Genomic DNA, 21,376 nt, shown 5'->3' with positions numbered 1-21,376 from the left:
ATCTGAGAGAAGTTTCAGTTTATTTTGCACTCTGTAAAACTGTTTGAAAATGACATTGAACACTGATATTTTTTACATTTTTTGCATGATCAGTGTTTGAATCACAATATTCAACAACAAAACAATGACAATACATTTTGTGAAAAACAGTTCTGTCTGTCTGCGAGAGATTGAAGAAAATGAATATACAGGAGTGGAAAATCTGTGACCTTCTTGTGTCATTCTCCAGCTGCCAGTTTCCAATGAAAAGCCTAAATATGGTATGTTTAACTGTCAAAATGGTTATCGAACTGAGGTCAATTAAAACATATTTCTGTATAATAAAGGATGAATTCACAACAGTTTGATTTTGTCCTAGATACTGTTAAACTTTTGAGAAATTGATGTGCGCCTTGGTACAGTGAAGTGTAATCTGAGAGGTATTTTCAATTTGTCTTTTACCAGTAAAACTGTTAGAAGACCCTTGGGTAGAGCACGAAAGGGGGTGCCCCTCTCGCATTGAAAATTTTGAGAAATTGATGTGTGCAATGGTGCAATCTGAGATGTGTTCCAATTTATTTCGCACAAAAAAATTGAGTAACCCCATCCCCCTTCTTCCTCTCCAAATTTTGAGTAACGCCCCTCTGAAGTTTTCAATTTTTTTTAGTGACCTCCCCTCACATTCCTCCGAATACATGGCGAGACACAAGTGAATCGATAGTGCTTTGACCCTGGTCATGTGATCTCGGTCCCCGGTAAACCGGTTTGTTGATTGAGTGATTCGTCTTAACGGTGTTTCGGAACCAAAAATGGGGTCCTTCATCAGTTGCTCTCTTGTTTTGTATCCCCTCCGCTTGGTTGTGTGATTATTAAGTCATCTTCGTCCTCAAAGAGGAGAAGCCAGATTAGTTATTGAGAGAGTTCGCCACTATAATGACGGACTCTATAGTGAGCGATCCGGTGTGTGGTGTCATATAATTAACATGACTCCGCATCGATGTAAGTTCTCAGGGAAGATGTTATCTTTTTTATGATTTGATTTTGGAATTTCAGTGAAATGTGGATTGAATATGCTTTGCGGTCTATGAATAAACTATGAATAATTTTTTCAGTACAAAATTAGATAAATCTGTGCATTTATGTATGCTGGTTATTTAGATTATTGTTCTTGATTAGACTAGAGTGGTTACAAGTCTATGGTTGTGTAAGAAATTTGATTTTGGAATTTCACTGAAATGTCGATTTACTATGCATGGTGGTCTATAATGTGTACGTATTTTGTTGGTGATTTCCTACACAGGAAACGTCACATTGACAATCAAAGTTTTGGCCATAAATTCAGCTTCTGTCAAAAGTGACCCTCCGCCAAAGATACCCTCCCCCCCCCCCCGTTCCCCAGGCCCACGCCCTTGTAATTACTGAAAGCTCCCTAAAAACATTTGCGCCGCCTATAGCGTCACGCCGGCAAAGAATACATGAGAATAAGGTTTCAAAATTTTGCTCATTTCTGGTGCATTGTAACAATTTTTTTCACTTCTGTCTGTTATGACAATTTTTTTCTCGGGCCATGACAGGATCAATTTTTTTTCCTTCTATTTCACCTGGTGACAATTTATTTCTCAAAATCCCCATACCCCCCCCGAAATCAAATGGTTCTCCCCTAATGCGAGGAGATGTGTTTTGAAGTTTCTGACGACGATGATGTTATTGTCTGTGTATCGAATATGGGTGCTTAAAATGACGACGCGTGTAATAATCATGATCACCCCAGTGCCATGCCGGTTCTAGGCAGACGTGCCGTGACGAGAACCGAGGAAATTGCGACCCAGGCGAATTACTGGCAACTGGCCCGGATGACGTGTTGCCCGAAAGGTAATTCGAGGAGCCGCGTGAATCTGTGCGAGACGACAGATATGTCTACCGAGCAGACAGGAAAGCTGGATGAGCTGTATGTGAACTAGTGAACTACGACGTTTTTACGGACATTGACGAAGATAAAAGAAAACGGACATGTGTAATATTGTAGTGATAATACGAGAATTAACCAACCTGACAATGCAACTCCTATATCATGTAAGTACCTGCTTGCCAGTGAACTGATTGAAGCGAATATAATCCGCGTACGTATGAGAGATAATAACACTTAAACCATCATCAATGACTCTGTAATTGATCTTTACGAACGGACAATATGATATTGAATTTGAATCATCATTTGAGAGTATTGACAACAATGAATTTAAAGCGAATATACTGAACTCTTACGAACTCTGAGAAATGATTGCAAATGCAGTGAACACTAGTACATAGTTTTCTGTAACCCCTGAATCATTGATTACTTTCTGTTGTATTTTAATGATTTTTGGGCTTTGTTGATTGTTTGTTTTTTTATTGTTTTGTTAATTGTTTTAATTGTAGATCGAGCGAGGACGCCTTTCGATCTTGGTAGGGAGGTGTGACATAGCCCTTCGATCGTTTAGTATTTTATCACTTGAATTTAGCTTTTACCACTGACAATGACAGTGACTGTGACCTATAGTAACCCCTTCTGCACGTGGAGCATCGTGAGAATGATTCCCTTGTTTATCTTCGAGACTCTTTTGATGTAACCGTTCGTCCGCTCTTAGTGAACGTGTTGTTTTGACAACAGCTTAGGTCATTAACACAGACCGGACACGTAAACTAGACCTCCTGCGCTATGTTGACAGATGTACTGATGGGAGCGACATTCCTGTCTTTCACTTCTGCCAACTCTCTTTTAGTTAATGCGTACCAAAGGCAGGACAATATGCAGATTTAGAGATGATTTACAGCTGTACACTTTCTAGACAGAGACACTTCACGTCTTGACGCATTCCTGTACAAAGATGTAGACGCTCTGAGACTTTGACGTACCGACTTTAGTGAGAAGCCCAGTCTGTTTGACTGTGGTGGACCACGTCCTGTAGAACCTGCTGAGAACATGTTGAGACGCCCCAGACGACATTGACCGTGACCGACGCCTATGATTAGACTAGTGTGAAACATAGAAGTTTTACCGTGTAACTTGTGTTACTCAGCTGAATAAAGTGCTACGACTTAGAGTATATTTGTGTACCTGTTGCCGTCTCTACTGCTTGACGTTTCTTACCGCAGTGTGTACGTAATTCCGACAATAGCTACATCACAACCACGCTACGTGACAATATGTATCCAAAATACTTCCTCCATATTAATACATCGAAGAAGGTCACATTAAGACTACTCAGTCTATATATTTTTTCCTATCAAAATTGCAGGACAGAGTATACCACTTGAAGTAAAACTGCATTAGTGGTCACTTAGTCGCTATTTTTTTTGAACATTTTCTGCTTGACTAGTGCTTGTTATTTGCATGTAAGCGCCTTTTTCCCTGAATGAAATTTTTTGAATTGAGTAACGGTATGCATTCTATTACCGCAACAGTTTGTACAAGTAAGCTAAAGCCACAATCACTGAATAAATTGAACTAACTGAACTGAAGCGAGTTTTCCTTAGATCTGATCCAGAGTAACATATCTCAGATATTCTGATTGCGTTTGATATCCCAGTGTATATCAGCCTTTTTTAGTGTAAATCTTAATTGTTTGGCCTGAGTCTACGCCTTGGCCTTTTAAATGCAGCAATATTATAAATTCAAATACTGTTCCTTAAATAAGAGTCATTTATAATTTTTGATAAAATCTGTAAATGAATTAAGTGGCGATCATAGGATTCTTTAAGGTCGTTCTGATCCTCTACAGATCTCAATTATATTATTTTCTTCTTTTTACAAGATTAATTCTTCTCTCTTATGTCCGTCGTCAAATGTCGCTGTGAATAGACCCTGAATGAAAGCAAATCATAATCATGAAAAACGGAATACGGTTAACAAAAACATTTGAAAACTTTGAAATTATATAACATAACTTTGTCTTTAGTTTTATACACTGGTTTTCTGTGCTATATGAACGGTGCTATTCGTCTCGTTTGATCGTCAAACATAAGTCTGTATTTTTGCGCACCTGAGATAAAGCTTAATGTAACGGTTGATTTAGTCGTTTTTTCGTATGCATGATGATACAATGTTCTGATGGTACTACCTAAATATCATTATCGTACGCTTTGGTGAGTAAGTGTTAACTGCATTCGCGTGCAAAAAGCATGTGAAGAAAAAGTTCTCAAATATTATATTTTAAAGATGTGGGGATGAGACATTTCTGATGGGCTCATGTATTGAACCTCCGGATGCCGACCGTATTTGATTGACTGTTGACAAATTACTAGCACATGAACAAAACATATACATTAACCACAAATCATCTTTACATCATAAATGGTGTGATGTCTGTAACAAGCGCATCTTCCCACAATTACACACAAAATTTGAAAACATGCAAGAATATTTACTGAAAAGTATACATTTATGTACGAAAACTAATGTATTAACCTGGTCTTCCATTAGTAGTTCTAATTCTTCTGTCAACTGCTCAGCTGACGGTCTCATTTCCAATGGTCTGTCCCAGCATTTGCACATGATTTGATATCTGAAATACAATTTAGGATATCAAGACCTTTCAGGTTATAGTATATTCTAAAAGTGCTCTAGGCAACTTTCCTATTTTATACGTATTCCATGATGATTGTGTATGGGACTTGGTGTTTGATACGCTGATCTTGTTTATTTCTGACTGTATTTTCTGCTTTCTTTTTCAATTCCAACATCTTCATAGAAAATAATGAACCAAAGTCAAGCCCCATGGTTTTCGTGTTTCTTAAAAAAATTAACAATTGAAAGAAAGCAGATGCTAGTGAATCTTAAATTCTTTTCAATCCTAACTGGACGAACGGATTTGGCTTTGTTTGCATCTGCGAGAAATTGACTCAACCAATTAGTTTTCTCAAACCTACAATGAGATTAAACATTCATGTGTTTTTAAAAAGACAAATAGGTTTTCGCTCATCAATATGTCGTACGCCCCCTCGTTTAACAAGGGCCTATAGAGAATTTACCTATTTATTTCACGAATGTTTCCACTTTTTTATCGTCAAATCGTCAAGCCGTAATTATGAAAAGTTATGTTATCTTTTACAGTTTTAATTTCAAACTTTCAAATACTTTTTTACCGTATTCCGTTTTTCATAATTGCTATCTGCTTTCTTTCAATACCAGGGTCAGTTCACAGTGACGTTTGATGGAAGAATTAATATTAATGAAAAGTTGACAGATAAAAATATCATCAAAAGATGACAGGTATGGCGACGTCGAGCGACATGGTTTCTGATATAATAATTATTGCCAGGTAAACGGACGGTATCGAGTCATTGTAGCTTACATACCTAAGGAGCGAGATTGTATATTCTTTTAGTGCTTGTGGATGTGGTGCTTGGCCCGGGCAATCCAGCCAGGTCATCGATATCCTAACAGCAAACAAACGAATTTGCCCAACACCCTCCAAATTGTGTAAGGCAACCTTTCTATGTCTATCTTTTGATGAGATTTTGATTGTTGTTCATAAAACAAGTCTATTTATGATCCCTTTTCAGAATACTGAATTTACTTTGCCTACAAAAACTAATCTGTACCAATGAATGACCAAACTAGTATTCTATTGTAAACAATAGCATTGCACATTACACACACAAAGGTGGTATTGACATTTTGAGGTATTTTCCGACGTTTTATAACAACACTTAAAGCGCAGGTTATTTACGCTTTAAGTACTTGTTTTATGATATAAGCAACGTTTCTTTAGAACAACGTAGACTGCATGTAAATATAATTTTGAAAGTGTGACATTGTCAGGTAGCTTTTACAAATATGCAAAAAAGAAGAAAATATACCAAACTGTAGCGTTTTACAAATATATTACTTCGTTTTAAGCAGAAGTTACTGTGATACAATTACCAGGGGAATAATTCGATTGCATGGTTTTGATAACAACAGTTACCTTGCTAGAGCAGGAACAAGGTAATGATAGATAACGTTGCACAGCGTTGATATGAAATGTTTATCTCGTTTTTTACGGTACACACGAGACAAACTGGGCCATGTGATAAAGAGTAATAACTCACACTTTATCTGTGCACATGTGAGGCTTTGTAAGTCTTTCCCCACGAGCTATCCTACGAATGAACTGGTAAGAATCGTCATCTTCAAATGGAACTGCACCTGTATGTAAAACATTAGCTAAATGTTTTGCAGGGGATACAACTGGAAGATCGACAGGTACTATAATTCCTATAAATAGCATTCATCGATGTCTGTACCACACTTTATGTACTCGTACATCACGATATGCATTCGAAACAAGAAGACAATGTGACATAAAACATCATGTATAAGAAAGCTAATTATTATAACTCATCAGTTCGTCAATAAGATATTTGATTTGACCGGTCTCATATTCACGACATACCATTCTTGTTTTACAAACGTACCATGTGCGCAAACTTCCCAAACTAACACGCCGAAAGACCACCTGCAATACAAACAGATTGACAAGAACTATTAGCAATGGGGATGGCTAGCGTTGATCAGTGTATTGTAAATATTAACATGATGAAGACTTCTCGCTATCCTACATATGTCATAATTTCCGAATTTACAGAAAAAGCGAAGTCTCACCTTTCTTGATCCATTCGAAGACATGATTGCTACCAAACAAATTCTTATTGAAGGATTCATATTTACGAGAGGATGTTTTTACAAAACAAGTCGGCAATTCTTTATCGGATTCGAACTTACAATGTACGGTATGTAGTCACCAAGCGACGGCATCGCAGCCAAAAACTCTGGATTTAGATCATTCCAGCGCTAAAAATTAGTGATTCGATGAGGTAGCTACGTTATAACAATCTTTCTGACCGTGGCCACTCCACATGCTGCTGCATTCGAAAAGCATTTGCACACATATACTGGCTATCATACAACGCATGCACGCTTAATCAAAACATATCACTCGTGTTGCCAATGTAACTTGAGACATGTATATAACATTCTTGTGACATGCATAAAAAGACATTACAACTTATATTGCATTATTGTCCTTACACGTCACTTTTGAAATGAAACTCTCCCCTAGTGAGAAACTCTGGCGGCATCCATCTTAACGGTAGCGCTGTTTGTTCTTCGGACTGTAGGTAAAAGAATAGTTGCATGTTCTTTAGTGTGTGGAGATTAGGGAATTCAGTCGTGAGTTAAAGTAGCAATTGGCTTATTAAGTTCACCTGCTTTTTTCCTGACAATTTTGTCAGCAAAGGGTTCCTGACCCTCAAAAATTCTATGCCAACCTTTAATGCAGTCAGAATTTTTTTAAATATGGTAATATGGTAAACATGGGACTAAGTCCAACAGTTCCCTTGTCATGGATGAACGAATGATGATTTGAAAAAATAAAGATAGGTGACTTACCCAGGGTATTTCTATGTGCACTCCTCCTGTATCACTGACATCTTTGCTTAGACCAAAGTCACTAATTTTGGCAACGTTGTCACCAAATAGTAAAATATTTCTTGATGATAAGTCCCTGTGTAGAATCTTGATTGTAAATAAATAAAAAGTACATCATTTACCATGTTGATTTAGCAAAAAGGTCAAAACACTTGAGCAAACACTTGACTTTGTTTTTGTTTTGAAAATATGGTTAGTTAATCAGCTACTTTTCATTAATCATTCGAACAAATTACGCCTGAACATTATCAAGCTGCTCCCAAGCTAACTAACGTGGTTGTTCCAGCGCAAGTACTCTTGTGCGTTAACATTTGTATAGAAATTGTACTTTTGTATTCCCAAAACATTAACATTTACACTTCCATTACCTGTTTACTCTTCATGTACTGCATTCCTTGAGTTACGTGCCATGTATAGCAAAGTAGTTCCTTTGCTTTCTCTTCCGTAAGTTTGTCTCCGTGGCAACGTAGATAGTTAAGAAGATCCCCATTGACAGCACTTTCCATAACAAAGCATTTATCATCTATGAAGAAGATATCAAACATTAACATTATTTCTAAGTGGCAACTATACATATGGAAGCTACCTTTTTCACATATATACTTAGTCTAATTCTGTCATGCCCCTTATTTTCCGACATATTTGATTAGTACATGATGGCTACAATGATGGGTTCGGAGGTTCTTTGCATCATTGGTTTTAGACAATTTTTAAAACATTAATGTCCCTCCCTCTATTACAGTTGTTTTATATAAGACCTTGATTTCACAACCAAAATTACACTGGCAATTAAAGGACTGGGTTATTTTGAATGTCGGGTATCCTAAAAATATATCAGCGACATATTTTATTTTATGAATTCGGTATACATAGATGGGCATCTGTAGTTCTTATGTATTACTGGGCTCATAATGATGGAAATAATTAAAAGCAACTTTGACCATACCTCTATGCAGTGCGAATCCTTTTAGTGTCACTATATTCAAGTGACTATAAAGTTTTATCAAACAGCTGATTTCACTTGCAAAGTCCATGTAAGACTTGAAATTTCTTCTACCTAAGGAACGAAAAAGCAATATTCTCTGACGTACCATGACAAAAACGATTCCATAGTATCTAAGGCTTGACAAATACTTCGATAATTTAAAAACGATTTCTTGTAACAACATAAACGATAAATGTCCTGCATTAAATAAATTCGCACAGGAGTACAGTGAACGACGGTTACGGCTTGAACATCCAGGAATCATTTAACTTTAAGGCAGTTATGTTATAACTCTTAACTTGCTAGCCCATGAAACGATTATTTTGTATGTGCTTGATAGATTATTTTGTAATTGCTTGATAGATGATATGAGGGACAAGTGATGGCGTGAAATATGGGGAATCAGAATGAATATCAAGCAGGTGTGACACCTCTTGATGAAAAGGATTAGTCAGTATTGTATTAAAAGAATGAGTAGACAGAATAAAACTGGTGGAAAACTGTACTTTTGATGTGATCATGAGAGTATGTCGATAGTCCGAGAGTCCTATTGTCGCGCTTCAATTCGCTGCCTGACTCCATGACATCTGGCGATGTAGAGATGTACATTTGGTAGGCATCTCTGCTCCATCGACCAAGTGTTTTTGATCAACAATTCTGGTAGAATTGCTTCAGCTGCAGTGGTTGCTGCATCTGATAAGAAACGCTATGTAGAGTAGAATGTAGAATGTCAGAACACCGGTTTTTTGTGAGTAACCTCCAGATGATGTTTTAGAGAGTCTGCCGTGTTAGGAAAGTCCAATGACTGTTTGTCCCTGTTTGTGGACTGTTTGTCCATGTCGTATGGACGTGTCATAACCGTTTAATAGTTTTTGGAAGCTCTTACCATACTGATAGAGGTGTTGGTCGGTGTGATTGTTATCTGATATCCTCGCCTGAATAAATCCGTCTTTGCCGTGATGCCAGCCTTTAAACGTGTCTGAAAAGCGTCATAAGAAATTTCCGTCGACGTCGGACATCCAAACTCACTGATGCATAGGAATCAAAATAATGCAAGAGTGAATGTTGACCAACTGATGTTGGTGTCATGCTTGCTGTACTGTTGAGACTGGCGTAATGTATATATTCTAAAGCTCCAAAGTGATGTGATAGGTTGTCGAAACTGGGTTGGATCACCTTGTTGCCATTTGATACCAGTCAAGAGTCCAAATGAGTTGAGGTTGAAGTTCTGTTTAGCCTACTTCAGCATTCATGCGTAGTACAGCATTCAAATACAGCTAGATGGTTTTGTCTGTCTATGATGCTAGGTAGATGATGAACAAAGCAGCAGTTCTTTGTTTGACTGCAAACATTTCCAGTCAGTAGATTTGGTAGATTTGCACATCGTATTTGTCTAACTAGGTATATGTGGTGGATGGATCGCACTATGCTATTTGTCATGTAGAAGTGTGCACGTTCTTCTGAGGTATTTAGGTACTTGGGTAGATGTGCTTGAATATGATTTTGGGATCTTGTGTGGTACGTCCTTCACAAACACTGGCTAAGGTTCTTCTTCCGGTGCAACCTCGCGAAATTTGTCCAACTGCAATCGACAGAGAGAGTCTGTGATAGAGTTAGTGGTACCAGCCATATGTGAGGCCTTTACATGGAACTTACCAGTTGCTGAGATTAAGAAGATTCTCTTGATGAGTGGGTAGCTAGAAGAGTCTTCTCTCCACATTTTAACCACTGACTGGTTGTCACAGTGTAACATGATGTGCTGTCCCTGCCAATGATGATACCAAACTATTAATGCCAGGTAGATGGAGAAGAGCTTCTTCAAGGTAATGAATTGACCTGTACATTGGCTATGCTAGTAAATGGGAATACGGACCACTACCATTTGAAGTAGGTTCCATATCCAATGGTTAGTGATGTTTTAGTCAAACTTTGCGTTTTACTTACTGGAGTCCATGAAGGTTTCAAGTTGAAGGGGTATTGGGCAGACCAAATGGTAGTACTATGTCGACAAAATAGTAGCCTTGCAATTAAACTTTCAAACCAGAAAGAATTGCCAGTCTAATCTGCAGACTCCTGAAAGCATGTTTCCATGTCTATCTTAGCTAATAGTAGTATTCAAGGGCTATGCCTGATGGTCATGGCGATTGCGTTGTCGACTCTTGAACAGTTTATTGAATAGACTTCCGTGAGGCAATGTATTCATTGCTCTGATTGTGTGTGATGTTCTATGGCGATCATGTGAGTGCAAGAGCTTCATGAACTATACAGCATGTGGAGGGGTCGCAGTAAAATGTAACACGGTAAACTTAGCTCCATTATTGACCCACTCTCTTAAGGATGGGGATTTGACCAAGCGGTTAGACTGTGATGCCTTCACTAGGTGATTGGCTCTCGTACATTGTTGATTGCTGTGAGAAGCTTCACTATGGCCACAGTCGAAAGAACATAGTGGCAAAAGTGAGTGAGGATTTTGCTGGTCCAAAGCCGGCGTCAGGAACAGCTTCAGAGGTGTTGTTAATGTCTGCTGTGTTTGAATATTATTAACATTGGCATCATATGTTGCATTTGATGCTGTTGACAATGCCTCTTGAGCATCATAATAGGAGTGATGAGTAGGATATAAGGGAAATGAAGACAACTTCACATATCGGTTCTACCTTTTTACGGATACTGTATAGTAAGTAGATCAACGTGGTTTCATAATAATGGATATATGCCAAAATACTACTGCATTGACCGTGCTTTGACCATGTTCATGTGACCTGGATCCCAAGAAATCGGTTTAATGTTTGCAATTGGTCATCATGGTGTTTTTAGACCAAAAAGCTAGGTAGTATTGCAGGATTGGTGTCTGGTTTTTGCACTGAAATCGGCGACCTTATCGGGCCACGGTGTTGCCTACGTCTTTCGGACCTTAAAACTGACATATATTGTTGGAGTAATAGTTTGCATAGCAAAGTGCAAATGTGAGTTGTGCACAGTGGCGGCATTAAGAACAAAATGACAGACTAGCATCATGGACTTAATTTAAAAATTAGAGGTGTGAAATTAAGACCAAAGCACAAAGACGAGGATCAAAAATTACGATACCACAGCAGAGGAGTCAAAGTCAAAGTCCAGTGAACAAAGAGGGGCACAGTGGATTAAGGTTCAAAGAAATTGACCTTTTTAATCTAACTATTTACTAGTGTTTTATAAGCTCAAAACCCCGGTAAATTATACAATTTCTGAAAGTCTAGATATAGGGGAACGATTCGGTAACCACAGTGTCACCAGTGTTTAAACTATCACGTGACAGGTAATTTGCATAACCTTCAAAAATCTCTGTTCCCTATGGTTATCTCAATACTTCAAATATCTGACTCAAATTTGCTGGAGTGCAAGCTAAACAATGCTCTTCCAAAATGTGTCTCAGATTTGTTATATCTTGCTTAGTTTTTTGGAATACAATTTTAAAGAAATCAACTAGGGTTAAATTCACCGCTCTGGAAGTTTTTCTGGCATACACATTCTTTAAGAAAGTTTTTAAAAAAATTCTGAGACATACTCCAAGAGATCCTTAGGACAGCTTGCAATCATACAAATTTCAGCCACATACCTCACAGTATTGAAACAAAACATATGGAAAATCGATTTTTGAAAGGTTATGCAAATTACCTGTCACGTGATAGTTATGCAAAAAATAGTGACATTATGGTTATTAAAATGTTTCCCTATATATAGGCTACCAGAATATATATAATTAACGGGGGTTCTAAGCTTATTAACCACTAGAGCATTGTTTGCTTAAAAAGGTCAATTTCTCGTCTTGGAACCTTAAGACATCGATGTATAGGTGATAGTCAAAGGTCGATGAGATAAGAGGGCGTTTCGAATCAAGATATCAAGCAAGGATGTAAAGTCACGGTTGATGAACAAAGCGAGCTGTTGAAGGTCAAAATAGGTTGATAACATGGGAAAAGAAACATGAACAAGGAAAAAACGCAGGTGCATGGGACAATCAATAGAGAATGGACGAGCCAGGTGTGAGGGGAAAATGTAATGGATGTTAATCTTGGAGCATTCACTCAAATTATAGTATGGCATACCATAATTAGTTGACTTGCATGCATTACAAAACATGGTTCACTTATAATGATAAACCCACCTGGTAATAAAGATTTTATTGCCACCTCTTCGACAAGTTTACATCCCGTAGGCTTGAAATAACCTTTATGGACTTGACCCGAAGAGCCCTGTCCAAGCAATGTCTGTGACTTTCTCAAATTGTTGTTCGCTATTGACCATTTATCATGTTGCCCTACATGTTCCTTTAATTAATGATCAAATGTGTTTATTGACAATACAGCAAGAGTCATCGACAGTAGACAGTTTGGTGTACATCACGTTTACACTTTTGTACGTCACATAAAGTTTTGTGGATAACATTGTTGATAAGAAGAACGGATTCATTTGAGTGCTTGGATAGAAGACACAACGGAAATGCAAACTTATTTATTGAGTCGATTGAAGAGACTGATATTATTAAGGATGGAGTTAATTAGTCCCAGCTTCCTGCACACACAGCAAGCTAATCAATGAGATGTTTAATTTTGTGTAAAATGTTTATATAGTTATTCTTAGTCCTGACATGAAAGCAAATATCTTGTGTGGTATCCATAACTCCGTGTTTTCATTAAAAGTCTTTCCATTATAACTTGCATATGACAGAATTAAATCTAGCATTCGATAGAAATTTCAGTCTGAGAGAAATGTCGTAATAGATGCTTCATTCATTCATTCATTCAAAATACTGTTTTGCCGTGTGTCTAACAGAAAAAGTGATCAGCATCAGTCTGCATTCATTGTAGCATGTTTTGTGTATCCGGGGTGTTGACATTTTAACCGGAAGCAATGTTTATAAGTGTTTAGGCACCTCTGAAATTTGTTCTATCCAAACATGCAAATGAGACGGCTCTTTTTGTCTACAATGTTATAAGAAAAACTGGTTTAGGACCTACAAAAAGTAAACGTACTGTATATGCCACTGTCAACCTTCGGTGACTGCAGCTGCAATTTAAGTACATTTTACTACAATTTCGAGCAACCAACATTTTAACCATCCTCCCTCTTTCCGAGTCACTGTCAAGTATTTACTGTATATGATGACATGGTACACTATTATGCATAGTGTATTTCATTTTCAAGTTTCAATTTCAAAATAGAATAGCTCTACGGATTCTTCCTACTCGTCTGATGCAAGCCAACGTTTGGAAACTAAAGTATAATTGATGTTATTGAGTATGGGCGCCTTCATGACAATAGTATTAAGCTTACCCTCATAATATCGTGTATTTCGTCCTGATCGTTGGTAATACGTCGATACTTCCTGAAGTTTCCTTTCATTCTTCGATAGCATAGTAAGCCGATAAGTAGTATAATGACGGCAATGGCCACACACGTTGACAGGAAAATAATCAATATTTCATCTTCAGTTAGATTTTTTGGCAACAGTGAAACTGCAGCATGGAGATGGACGAAAGATCAAAAGGTTAGTTACAATATGAATACGTTCAGATTTTTAAAATATTTTGTCAGTAACACACTTCAAAACACACTTTAAGCATGACATTAACAATATCATTTTTGACCGTGCAAAATGTACAGTGATAAATCAGTTCTCATCTGTTATTTGCCAGCTACGTATAGTAATTTATGAGTAAAAAAGAAAGAAAGTGAAAGTGTTCTTACGGCGATATTTGTGTATGCATATTATATATTTTTATGACGAAGAAAAGTTAACTTAGCCTAAAATATGCAATAAAAACAACCAAACTTGCGTAAAATATCACCTTTGTACGAATAACCTCTTTTACATTAATGAAAATTATGCATCGCTTCATCATTTAGATTTTGTAAGACTTTGAAAATCTAATTTCTTGGATCTTTAAAAATTGCAAAATGAAGAAATAATTCAGATTGCAATATAGTCTATCTTCACCCTTTCTTTGGCCTATATTGACTCGACTAAATAGTGAAACAAATTCTTTACGTCGCCTTCTTACTTTTCTATGAAATTGTCACTAGCAGAATACGAGATTAAGCGTTTCTTCAAACTCCGATGTGCGTATAAAGGAAATTCATATTCGTGATTTGTGACGTTATTACACTTGTCTATTAATTTATAAAATAAATACATCTCCATTCAGATTGAACTATTTCAGCTATTCGAATTGGCATTTGTGCAAGCTGAGTTTATCGACAGAGTATGATAATAATGCTTTAAGCTTTCTCCATGTGATATTGTCCGACAGTATCAAACTCAAAACGTAACTTATTCACAAGCTATTGCATTAGAAACGTTCGTTTTAGTATCCCATTTTTGTCGATTGGTTCATTATGAGTATATTTCGAGCAATCCGCTTCCAATTATTACAAGTGAATAATAGCAACATTTCCATTTATCAACCTTTATCACAGTGACGTCCTTTCCATCCGGGGCTACATATACAACCTACGTGTTGATCACAATCGTCTGAGTGTAGACAATCGCATGTATTTTCGCATTCATCACCCCATCTGTTGAGAATGCAACCTACAAAAGGATGTAAATACTATGTTATTTAAATATTTTCATATCAATATGAACATTGTATTACAGATACTTTTTAGTCAAATGATTGGTACATAATCACGTGAAACCATTAACTGCTATTTTCCAGATAAACCATTTCGTGTTCTACCACTACATCAATCATATCAATATATGGATGTGTTGTTTTCAACTTGTCAAAACAGTCTGATTTTGTATAAGTTCCAAATCGTTATATATCTGAAATGACGACCTTTCCCTACAATATATCCAAGCATGAGTAACTCTGTCACTCGTGTATATATTGAACATACTTGATGCATTCTCAGTTACATTAACATAAGCCAGAGATGTAATCTTTTTATATCAGGTAACCTACAAATCTACGCTGTAAGAAAGGATGTCAGTTCGTCTGAAAGTGTCGTTAGCAAAAAATACCATTTATCGATTGGCAACAACATGCAGAACTAATGTACTCTGGTAAATCCCAACCCTAGAAAAGGCAAATATCCTGAGGTTAAAAGTCTGTTAATTATTGCACGCCATTGTCGTACCCATAAACTATGGACTTTTCGTACTAAAATGAGCTCCACAGGTGACCAAAAGATGAAAGTTTACAATGGCTGGCTGTCCCAGAGTTGTATCATATACTATAGTAGCTCCATGGTTGTATACTATACACTACTCGGCACGTATGATATATGGGTGATAGATATAAGCTTATCAACAAATAAAGAAGCAATCGACAGTGTATACATATTTGAAATACAAAGTTGCATGTTGTTTTGTTAGGATAGCCGCCAGGATAGTACGTTCACTTTCATTTTCAGACGAGTATAAAACAGGTTTGACTTGCAAGCAAAAACACAATGTGCCCCGGGGCGAGGAAAAAAGACCGGGCCTATCCTTGAGATTTATATCACAAATTTTCTCTTTGTCTGTGGTTTTGACAAGTCGATTGCGTCGTGCTGTCTGTCGCGTAGCAAGGATGTTTACTTTGTGTGCTCTCATGGCAGAAACACTGCTTTACACCAATCAAACATAACACGCCAGCAGTTTCATAAACATTACCTCCCCATGAAGATTTTGAAAAAAAAAACACATACCGAAAGCAGGTATTTAGAAAATATTTCTTGTCCAGAAATTATAGTCATGATGTCGAAAAACTAAAATTTCCCCTCGCGTGTCACAAAATTGGTGGTAATATTGAGCAAATCGACCTAATATACAACTGAAGATATCTATATTTCTATCTATCTATCTATCTATCTATCTATCTATCTATCTATCACTTAAATAATTTGTCCCACTTTTTATTTTTCTTGACTGAATATGTTTTTTCCTCTAGTTTGAAGGTGTTTTTGTATTTCTCTGTTTTTTACATCATAAGTATGAATATAAGCATATTACAGCGTATATGTAAACAAAATAAGACAAAGTTAATTATATAATTTCTGACCTGAAATATTAAAGTATCCTTCAGCAGAATATATGATGCCAGAATGATCGTGAACACGACATTCATACTTCCCAGTTAGATCCGTTGATGCATTTGCAACTTGTAAGGACCCGCGACTGAAAAAATGAAACGCCCGAAGTACGATGATTCGCATGTAAAAGCAAGTAAAGTGATATAGTAACCACAATGATACAGTCTTAGATGGTCAGCTAAAGTGATTACAGTGTTTGATGTGCAAAAACATTTTTATTTTTTCCTTAGAATGTTATCCATAAATTAAAATAACAAATTATCCGAAAAAAAGATTTATGTAAGCGAAATTCATATAATGTAACTTGCGTAAACATTTAATGAATGCATTCATAATTTTGATAATAACTTTAAAGTTTATATTGGAAGTGAAACAAGGGCTGTGTTTCCACACACACACACAAACAAAATAGGAACAAAAGCAGTTTTTGACTTTAGTTCTTAGCGTCTTGATTTACATTATCTTGCTCATTTGATATAAAAAATCGTACCTATTGTAGACTTTATTATCTTCTTTGACATATGTTCCGCGGCCTAGTGCGTCTATTGAGGCACCATTAATAAACCACTGAAACCTCGATTGGTTCTTACTCGCTACTGTTAGTCTAATTTGATGGGCATAACAAGAAAACGCATAAAATCCGCCATATATTGTGGTTATCATCTTGGGTGACATTTCAACATACGGATTCACTGGAATAGAAATTGAGAAAGTGTTTAAGGAAAGCGACGTTTTTATTTTAGGAAACATGACTTGAGGAAGGGGTAAGAAAACATTACTACAATCATTACCAACATGGAAACAATTAAGGAAAGTAAAGCGGCAATAAAGAAGATAACGTACCAATTTTTGTCTGGTACCTTTTTCTGATTGCAATTATAGAAGTTATCTCCTTAATGCGTATTTGGTAAAGCGAATATGTGACGCACTTAACTCTTGAAATACTCAATGTGACCGATGCTACCGTTTCTGAAGTATTGAAATGCCACTTTATGAGTACAAAATCATGGTTAAAATACGATATGGCTGATTTTAACAGCATGAATTTTGAAAGATGCCGTTAAATGGAAGATAAAAGGTTAATTCTCAAAAAATGGAAGATTACAATTCGTGAAAACAATTTAAATTATATCGTGTGTTATTCTTGTTGCTTTGAACTAGTCAAATTCACAGTGAAGTTGAGAAGAAACTAACTATGCCTGGAAACGAGTCTGAAGATTAATTGTTCTAAAATAACTACCTGACACCATATTTTATAGTATGACGAACACTTAAGCATGCATATTTATGTAATAATGTACTGTAGAAACTTTCATCCTTTCTACTTTCATTCTTGAGTGTTTGCTTCTGGCATATATATTCGTTTTGGTTATGTCCATATATTTTTTCCACAACGATATTGACCTTACTGTATGTTCCGTAACTACTTTATTGAATATTTCAACCTGTGTGCAATAACCTATAGTCATCATTTGTTCTCATAGTCCTGGCCACTGGGAGTTTTTGATCGACATTGTAGGAAACATCGACCCTACACTCTCAGAAATCGTCACACACTTTGTGTAAATGGTATATACGAAAGCGGTATTTTGTTACACAAGGTCTAATTAGAAAATAAACGCCATTTCGCTCCTAGAGTAAAATATAACCAATGACGCGACGAGCAGCACAAAAACCGGAACTATTAAGGAAAAAGGTCACAACAGTCGCAGACGACAGCGTTGCAAAGAGTTTGGATAATGTTGCACGTCGTTGGTGACAGACTCACAAACACGGTAGAATTTTCTAAATAACAAGTGAACATCGACCATTTGCATCATATCGCCAAATTCGTCCTGATCAATATAACGTTCAGACCGGAGGTTGAAATATCGGCTGTGAAAATCGTCACTGATATCGTGTTTGTGACGCTGAATAATACATGGCAACAGAGAAGGATACTCAATGATACAGTTGAAATTGCCATTAAATGTTTCAAGTGTGAATTTAACGCATTTTATGGTCACGTGTGAGAAAAAATTACACACACAAAGGACATTGGTAAGATTCCTCACACTCATTAGAGATATTGTGTCTCACACTCGCCGGGGTGTGAGATTCTATTTATCCCGTATTCTAGTTCTAATGAAGTTCTTGAATTGAGATATGTCTCTTTGTTCTAGTAACCTTAAACAAGTTCTATATGCAAGATTCAGATTCTAGTGAACACAGTTACAAAACCTTTCAAAGATAAATTGGACCAATTTCTTGTTACATAGATTGGTCGTATTCGGGCTTCCTTCTTATTTGTATTTCAGAAATCACATTGATAAGTACTAACCAATATCGCAGGCGACTCCTTTCCAGCCTGGTTGACATTTACATGCGCCATTGAATGTGTGGCAAGTAGCCCCATTTTTGCAAAAACAATTCGATTGACAAAAACCTCCATATTTTCCTTCAGGGCACCCTGTACAAGAACATAAAGAGAAAAAAACATTTGTACGTTCCGGATTGATGAAAGATTTTGACCAGTCCACCATGTTTCATGGTCTGTATCAGCATGAAAAGTTGTCTATTATATATGGATATATCTTTGTAAAATGGAAGGAAATGTCAATAGAGCATATTGTTCCCTTTTTGACCTGAATCTGATTCGAGAGTGGATTCACATGGATAATACTGCATACAGAACAATCAAGATTTAGCTCATATGAAATGAACATATAATGAAATTAGTTAAGAGCTCTATAAGATTCAAAACTTTATTCAATAACAGACAGAATTCTTTTAGGAAGGTTATTTCGAGGTGGATTTACCAGCATGCTCGAGAATACATATTCTTGACATCCACATCCTGAAATACGATGACGATCAAATCGGTATATAAAGAGATGGAAGTCTTACAGATTCCAAGAGAATTACAGCGAGCCATGCATGGAGGATAGAAAAGATATTCTGTGACTTTTAAAATGAAATAGACTATCAAGACAATGTTATGTTCGCGAATATGATATATATGACGGAAAGAGCTCCAAATTGGGTATTGCATTTGTATATCACCGAAAACCATGCTTATGTAAGTACATTTATCTTCTGTGTTTTATAATGATTAATTGCATCCTAATGTCAAACTAATTAAGTACACTTGCTATCGAGGGTTTTTTAATCGGTGGACTATACTACGAAAGTTCTGTATTCTTGAAGCTACGGCAAGACGTGGTTGCAAGACACCAGCACCGGAAAGAAGAATAAGAAAACTAGAAACGCAATAGGACCTATTTAAATCTGGTATTTTATGTATGGGCCAATATCGCTAAAATATTGTCCACTCTTCTCTGTAAGCAGCCCCCCTAAAAAGAATAAAAGTTTAGCAGCTGGCATATCAAGGGGCACTTTAGGGAGAGCTACAATCACAAAGAGAATACTAGATGTCATATTTCATCACACCTCTCAAACGAGCCTATCAATCCAGTCGTTTATGATTATTTACTGAAACATTTAATTTTTTACCTTTCTATATCGTTGTGATGACGGCCCCCTCTAATGACAATAATGACAATATAGTGACAATAAGCATTCAATCATTAGTAAGCATGCAAACTGTGATCATCCCGGTTCTTTCAGCAAATATTGTTACAACTTATTCTTATTCTTACCTATTGGTTTCAATTGTGTGGTAACTGCTCCATTTGGAAACAGACATTCAAATTGGCTGGCCATGGCAACAACAAGGGAGGAGTATTCAATGGTGAACATACAAACCCGCGTGTGCTTGTTGGATGTAAAATCCTTGACAATCGTGTTTTGCAAATCTTCGTACTGTGTAAAAAGAATTGCGTTACTGTTATACGACAATTATTTTCGGGGTATTCATAAATCATGACTACAGAACGTAAATCTGATCATGTGGCTCATGAAATAATCCATTATGAAGCCATTACAAGAAAAATCGACGCCTAAAATATCTAAAGCTACTAAAGTCACATGAGGAACAGTTCATATAGTAATCTGATTTAAGTGCTTCTACTGAACGCTTTTCAGAAAACATGATATCGATTATTACTTTATCGGTTCGGCTTCATTACAAGATCTCATGGTAAGAAAAATCTTTGCTAAAATGCTTTCCGTCAAGCCGTTTCCTTTCGTCTATCATCAAATCTATAATGCAATGTTTCTTAGCAGCTTATAGGGCCTTACCAGGGTTATGTCTCTCACATATAAGTAAATTGGCTCCCCTGGACCACTGCAATGCCAAGACATACGCACTCTGGCTTCAAGCCAGCTTTTTTTACCCTAAACATTATTTTAATTGAACAAATTATCACTTTGATTATCAAATATTTCTCTGATTACAGTACTTTATGTTGTAGGCCTAATTGTGCAGACCAATGCAGCACGGTGCGCTGGATGATAGACACAACTGGGCAAAAATCTAAATTAACGAATATCTTATTAACATCCCTCTATCATTCAAAAAATTCATTGTGAGAATGATCCCATTAATTAAAATGATATAAGTGCGGATTTTACAGATATTGCTGAAGTAATTGACATGTGTGTTTGCTATGATTTAGGGCTTGACTAGCTATCAACAAAATGCATGCAGTAGGAAGCCTGCTTTAGTTACCGGTTGCAAATACCGAACGGCTGAATGTGTACTGCACATCGAGTTCATGAAAAGATGCTGTCGCATGTTAAAAACGAACATGTGTATGTTTGTTGTGTTATTAAATTGCGATAACGAAATTTGCTGATATTCAAAAATAAGTAATCATCGTAAAAGATCGACTTAATACTGTTTATGTGTAACGCTGCTTGTTAGACTAGGCGCTTTGGTTTTATATTCGTATTCATAAATGTTAAAACTTTTGACGGGAACGTGTCCTTATTCAAGACACGGCAAAGATGATAGCCGCAAT

The 21,376-nt window shown here is 36.6% G+C and overlaps 1 protein-coding gene across 1 annotated transcript in view; it reads right to left on the bottom strand.

Moving 5' to 3' along the window:
• Positions 1–2,224: 2,224 nt before the first annotated feature.
• LOC139130848 (uncharacterized) overlaps positions 2,225–21,376 on the bottom strand; it is a 35,988-nt gene continuing 16,836 nt past the window's right edge. The window contains exons 8-22 of the mRNA XM_070696646.1: positions 20,114–20,276; positions 18,796–18,924; positions 16,966–17,167; positions 16,445–16,560; positions 14,863–14,988; positions 13,731–13,912; positions 12,562–12,724; positions 8,376–8,486; positions 7,798–7,952; positions 7,391–7,516; positions 7,031–7,113; positions 6,418–6,458; positions 6,052–6,148; positions 4,427–4,523; positions 2,225–3,823 (exon numbers count right to left, since the gene is read on the bottom strand). Coding sequence (XP_070552747.1) covers positions 3,767–3,823; positions 4,427–4,523; positions 6,052–6,148; positions 6,418–6,458; positions 7,031–7,113; positions 7,391–7,516; positions 7,798–7,952; positions 8,376–8,486; positions 12,562–12,724; positions 13,731–13,912; positions 14,863–14,988; positions 16,445–16,560; positions 16,966–17,167; positions 18,796–18,924; positions 20,114–20,276 — 1,848 coding nt within the window. The 3' untranslated portion in view covers positions 2,225–3,766. The remainder of the gene's footprint in view (positions 3,824–4,426; positions 4,524–6,051; positions 6,149–6,417; positions 6,459–7,030; positions 7,114–7,390; positions 7,517–7,797; positions 7,953–8,375; positions 8,487–12,561; positions 12,725–13,730; positions 13,913–14,862; positions 14,989–16,444; positions 16,561–16,965; positions 17,168–18,795; positions 18,925–20,113; positions 20,277–21,376) is intronic.

This window comes from Ptychodera flava, chromosome 4 (genome assembly GCF_041260155.1).
Source record: "Ptychodera flava strain L36383 chromosome 4, AS_Pfla_20210202, whole genome shotgun sequence".
NCBI classification, from domain to species: Eukaryota; Metazoa; Hemichordata; class Enteropneusta; family Ptychoderidae; genus Ptychodera; species Ptychodera flava.
This window is presented reverse-complemented; position numbering and strand designations above follow the sequence as displayed.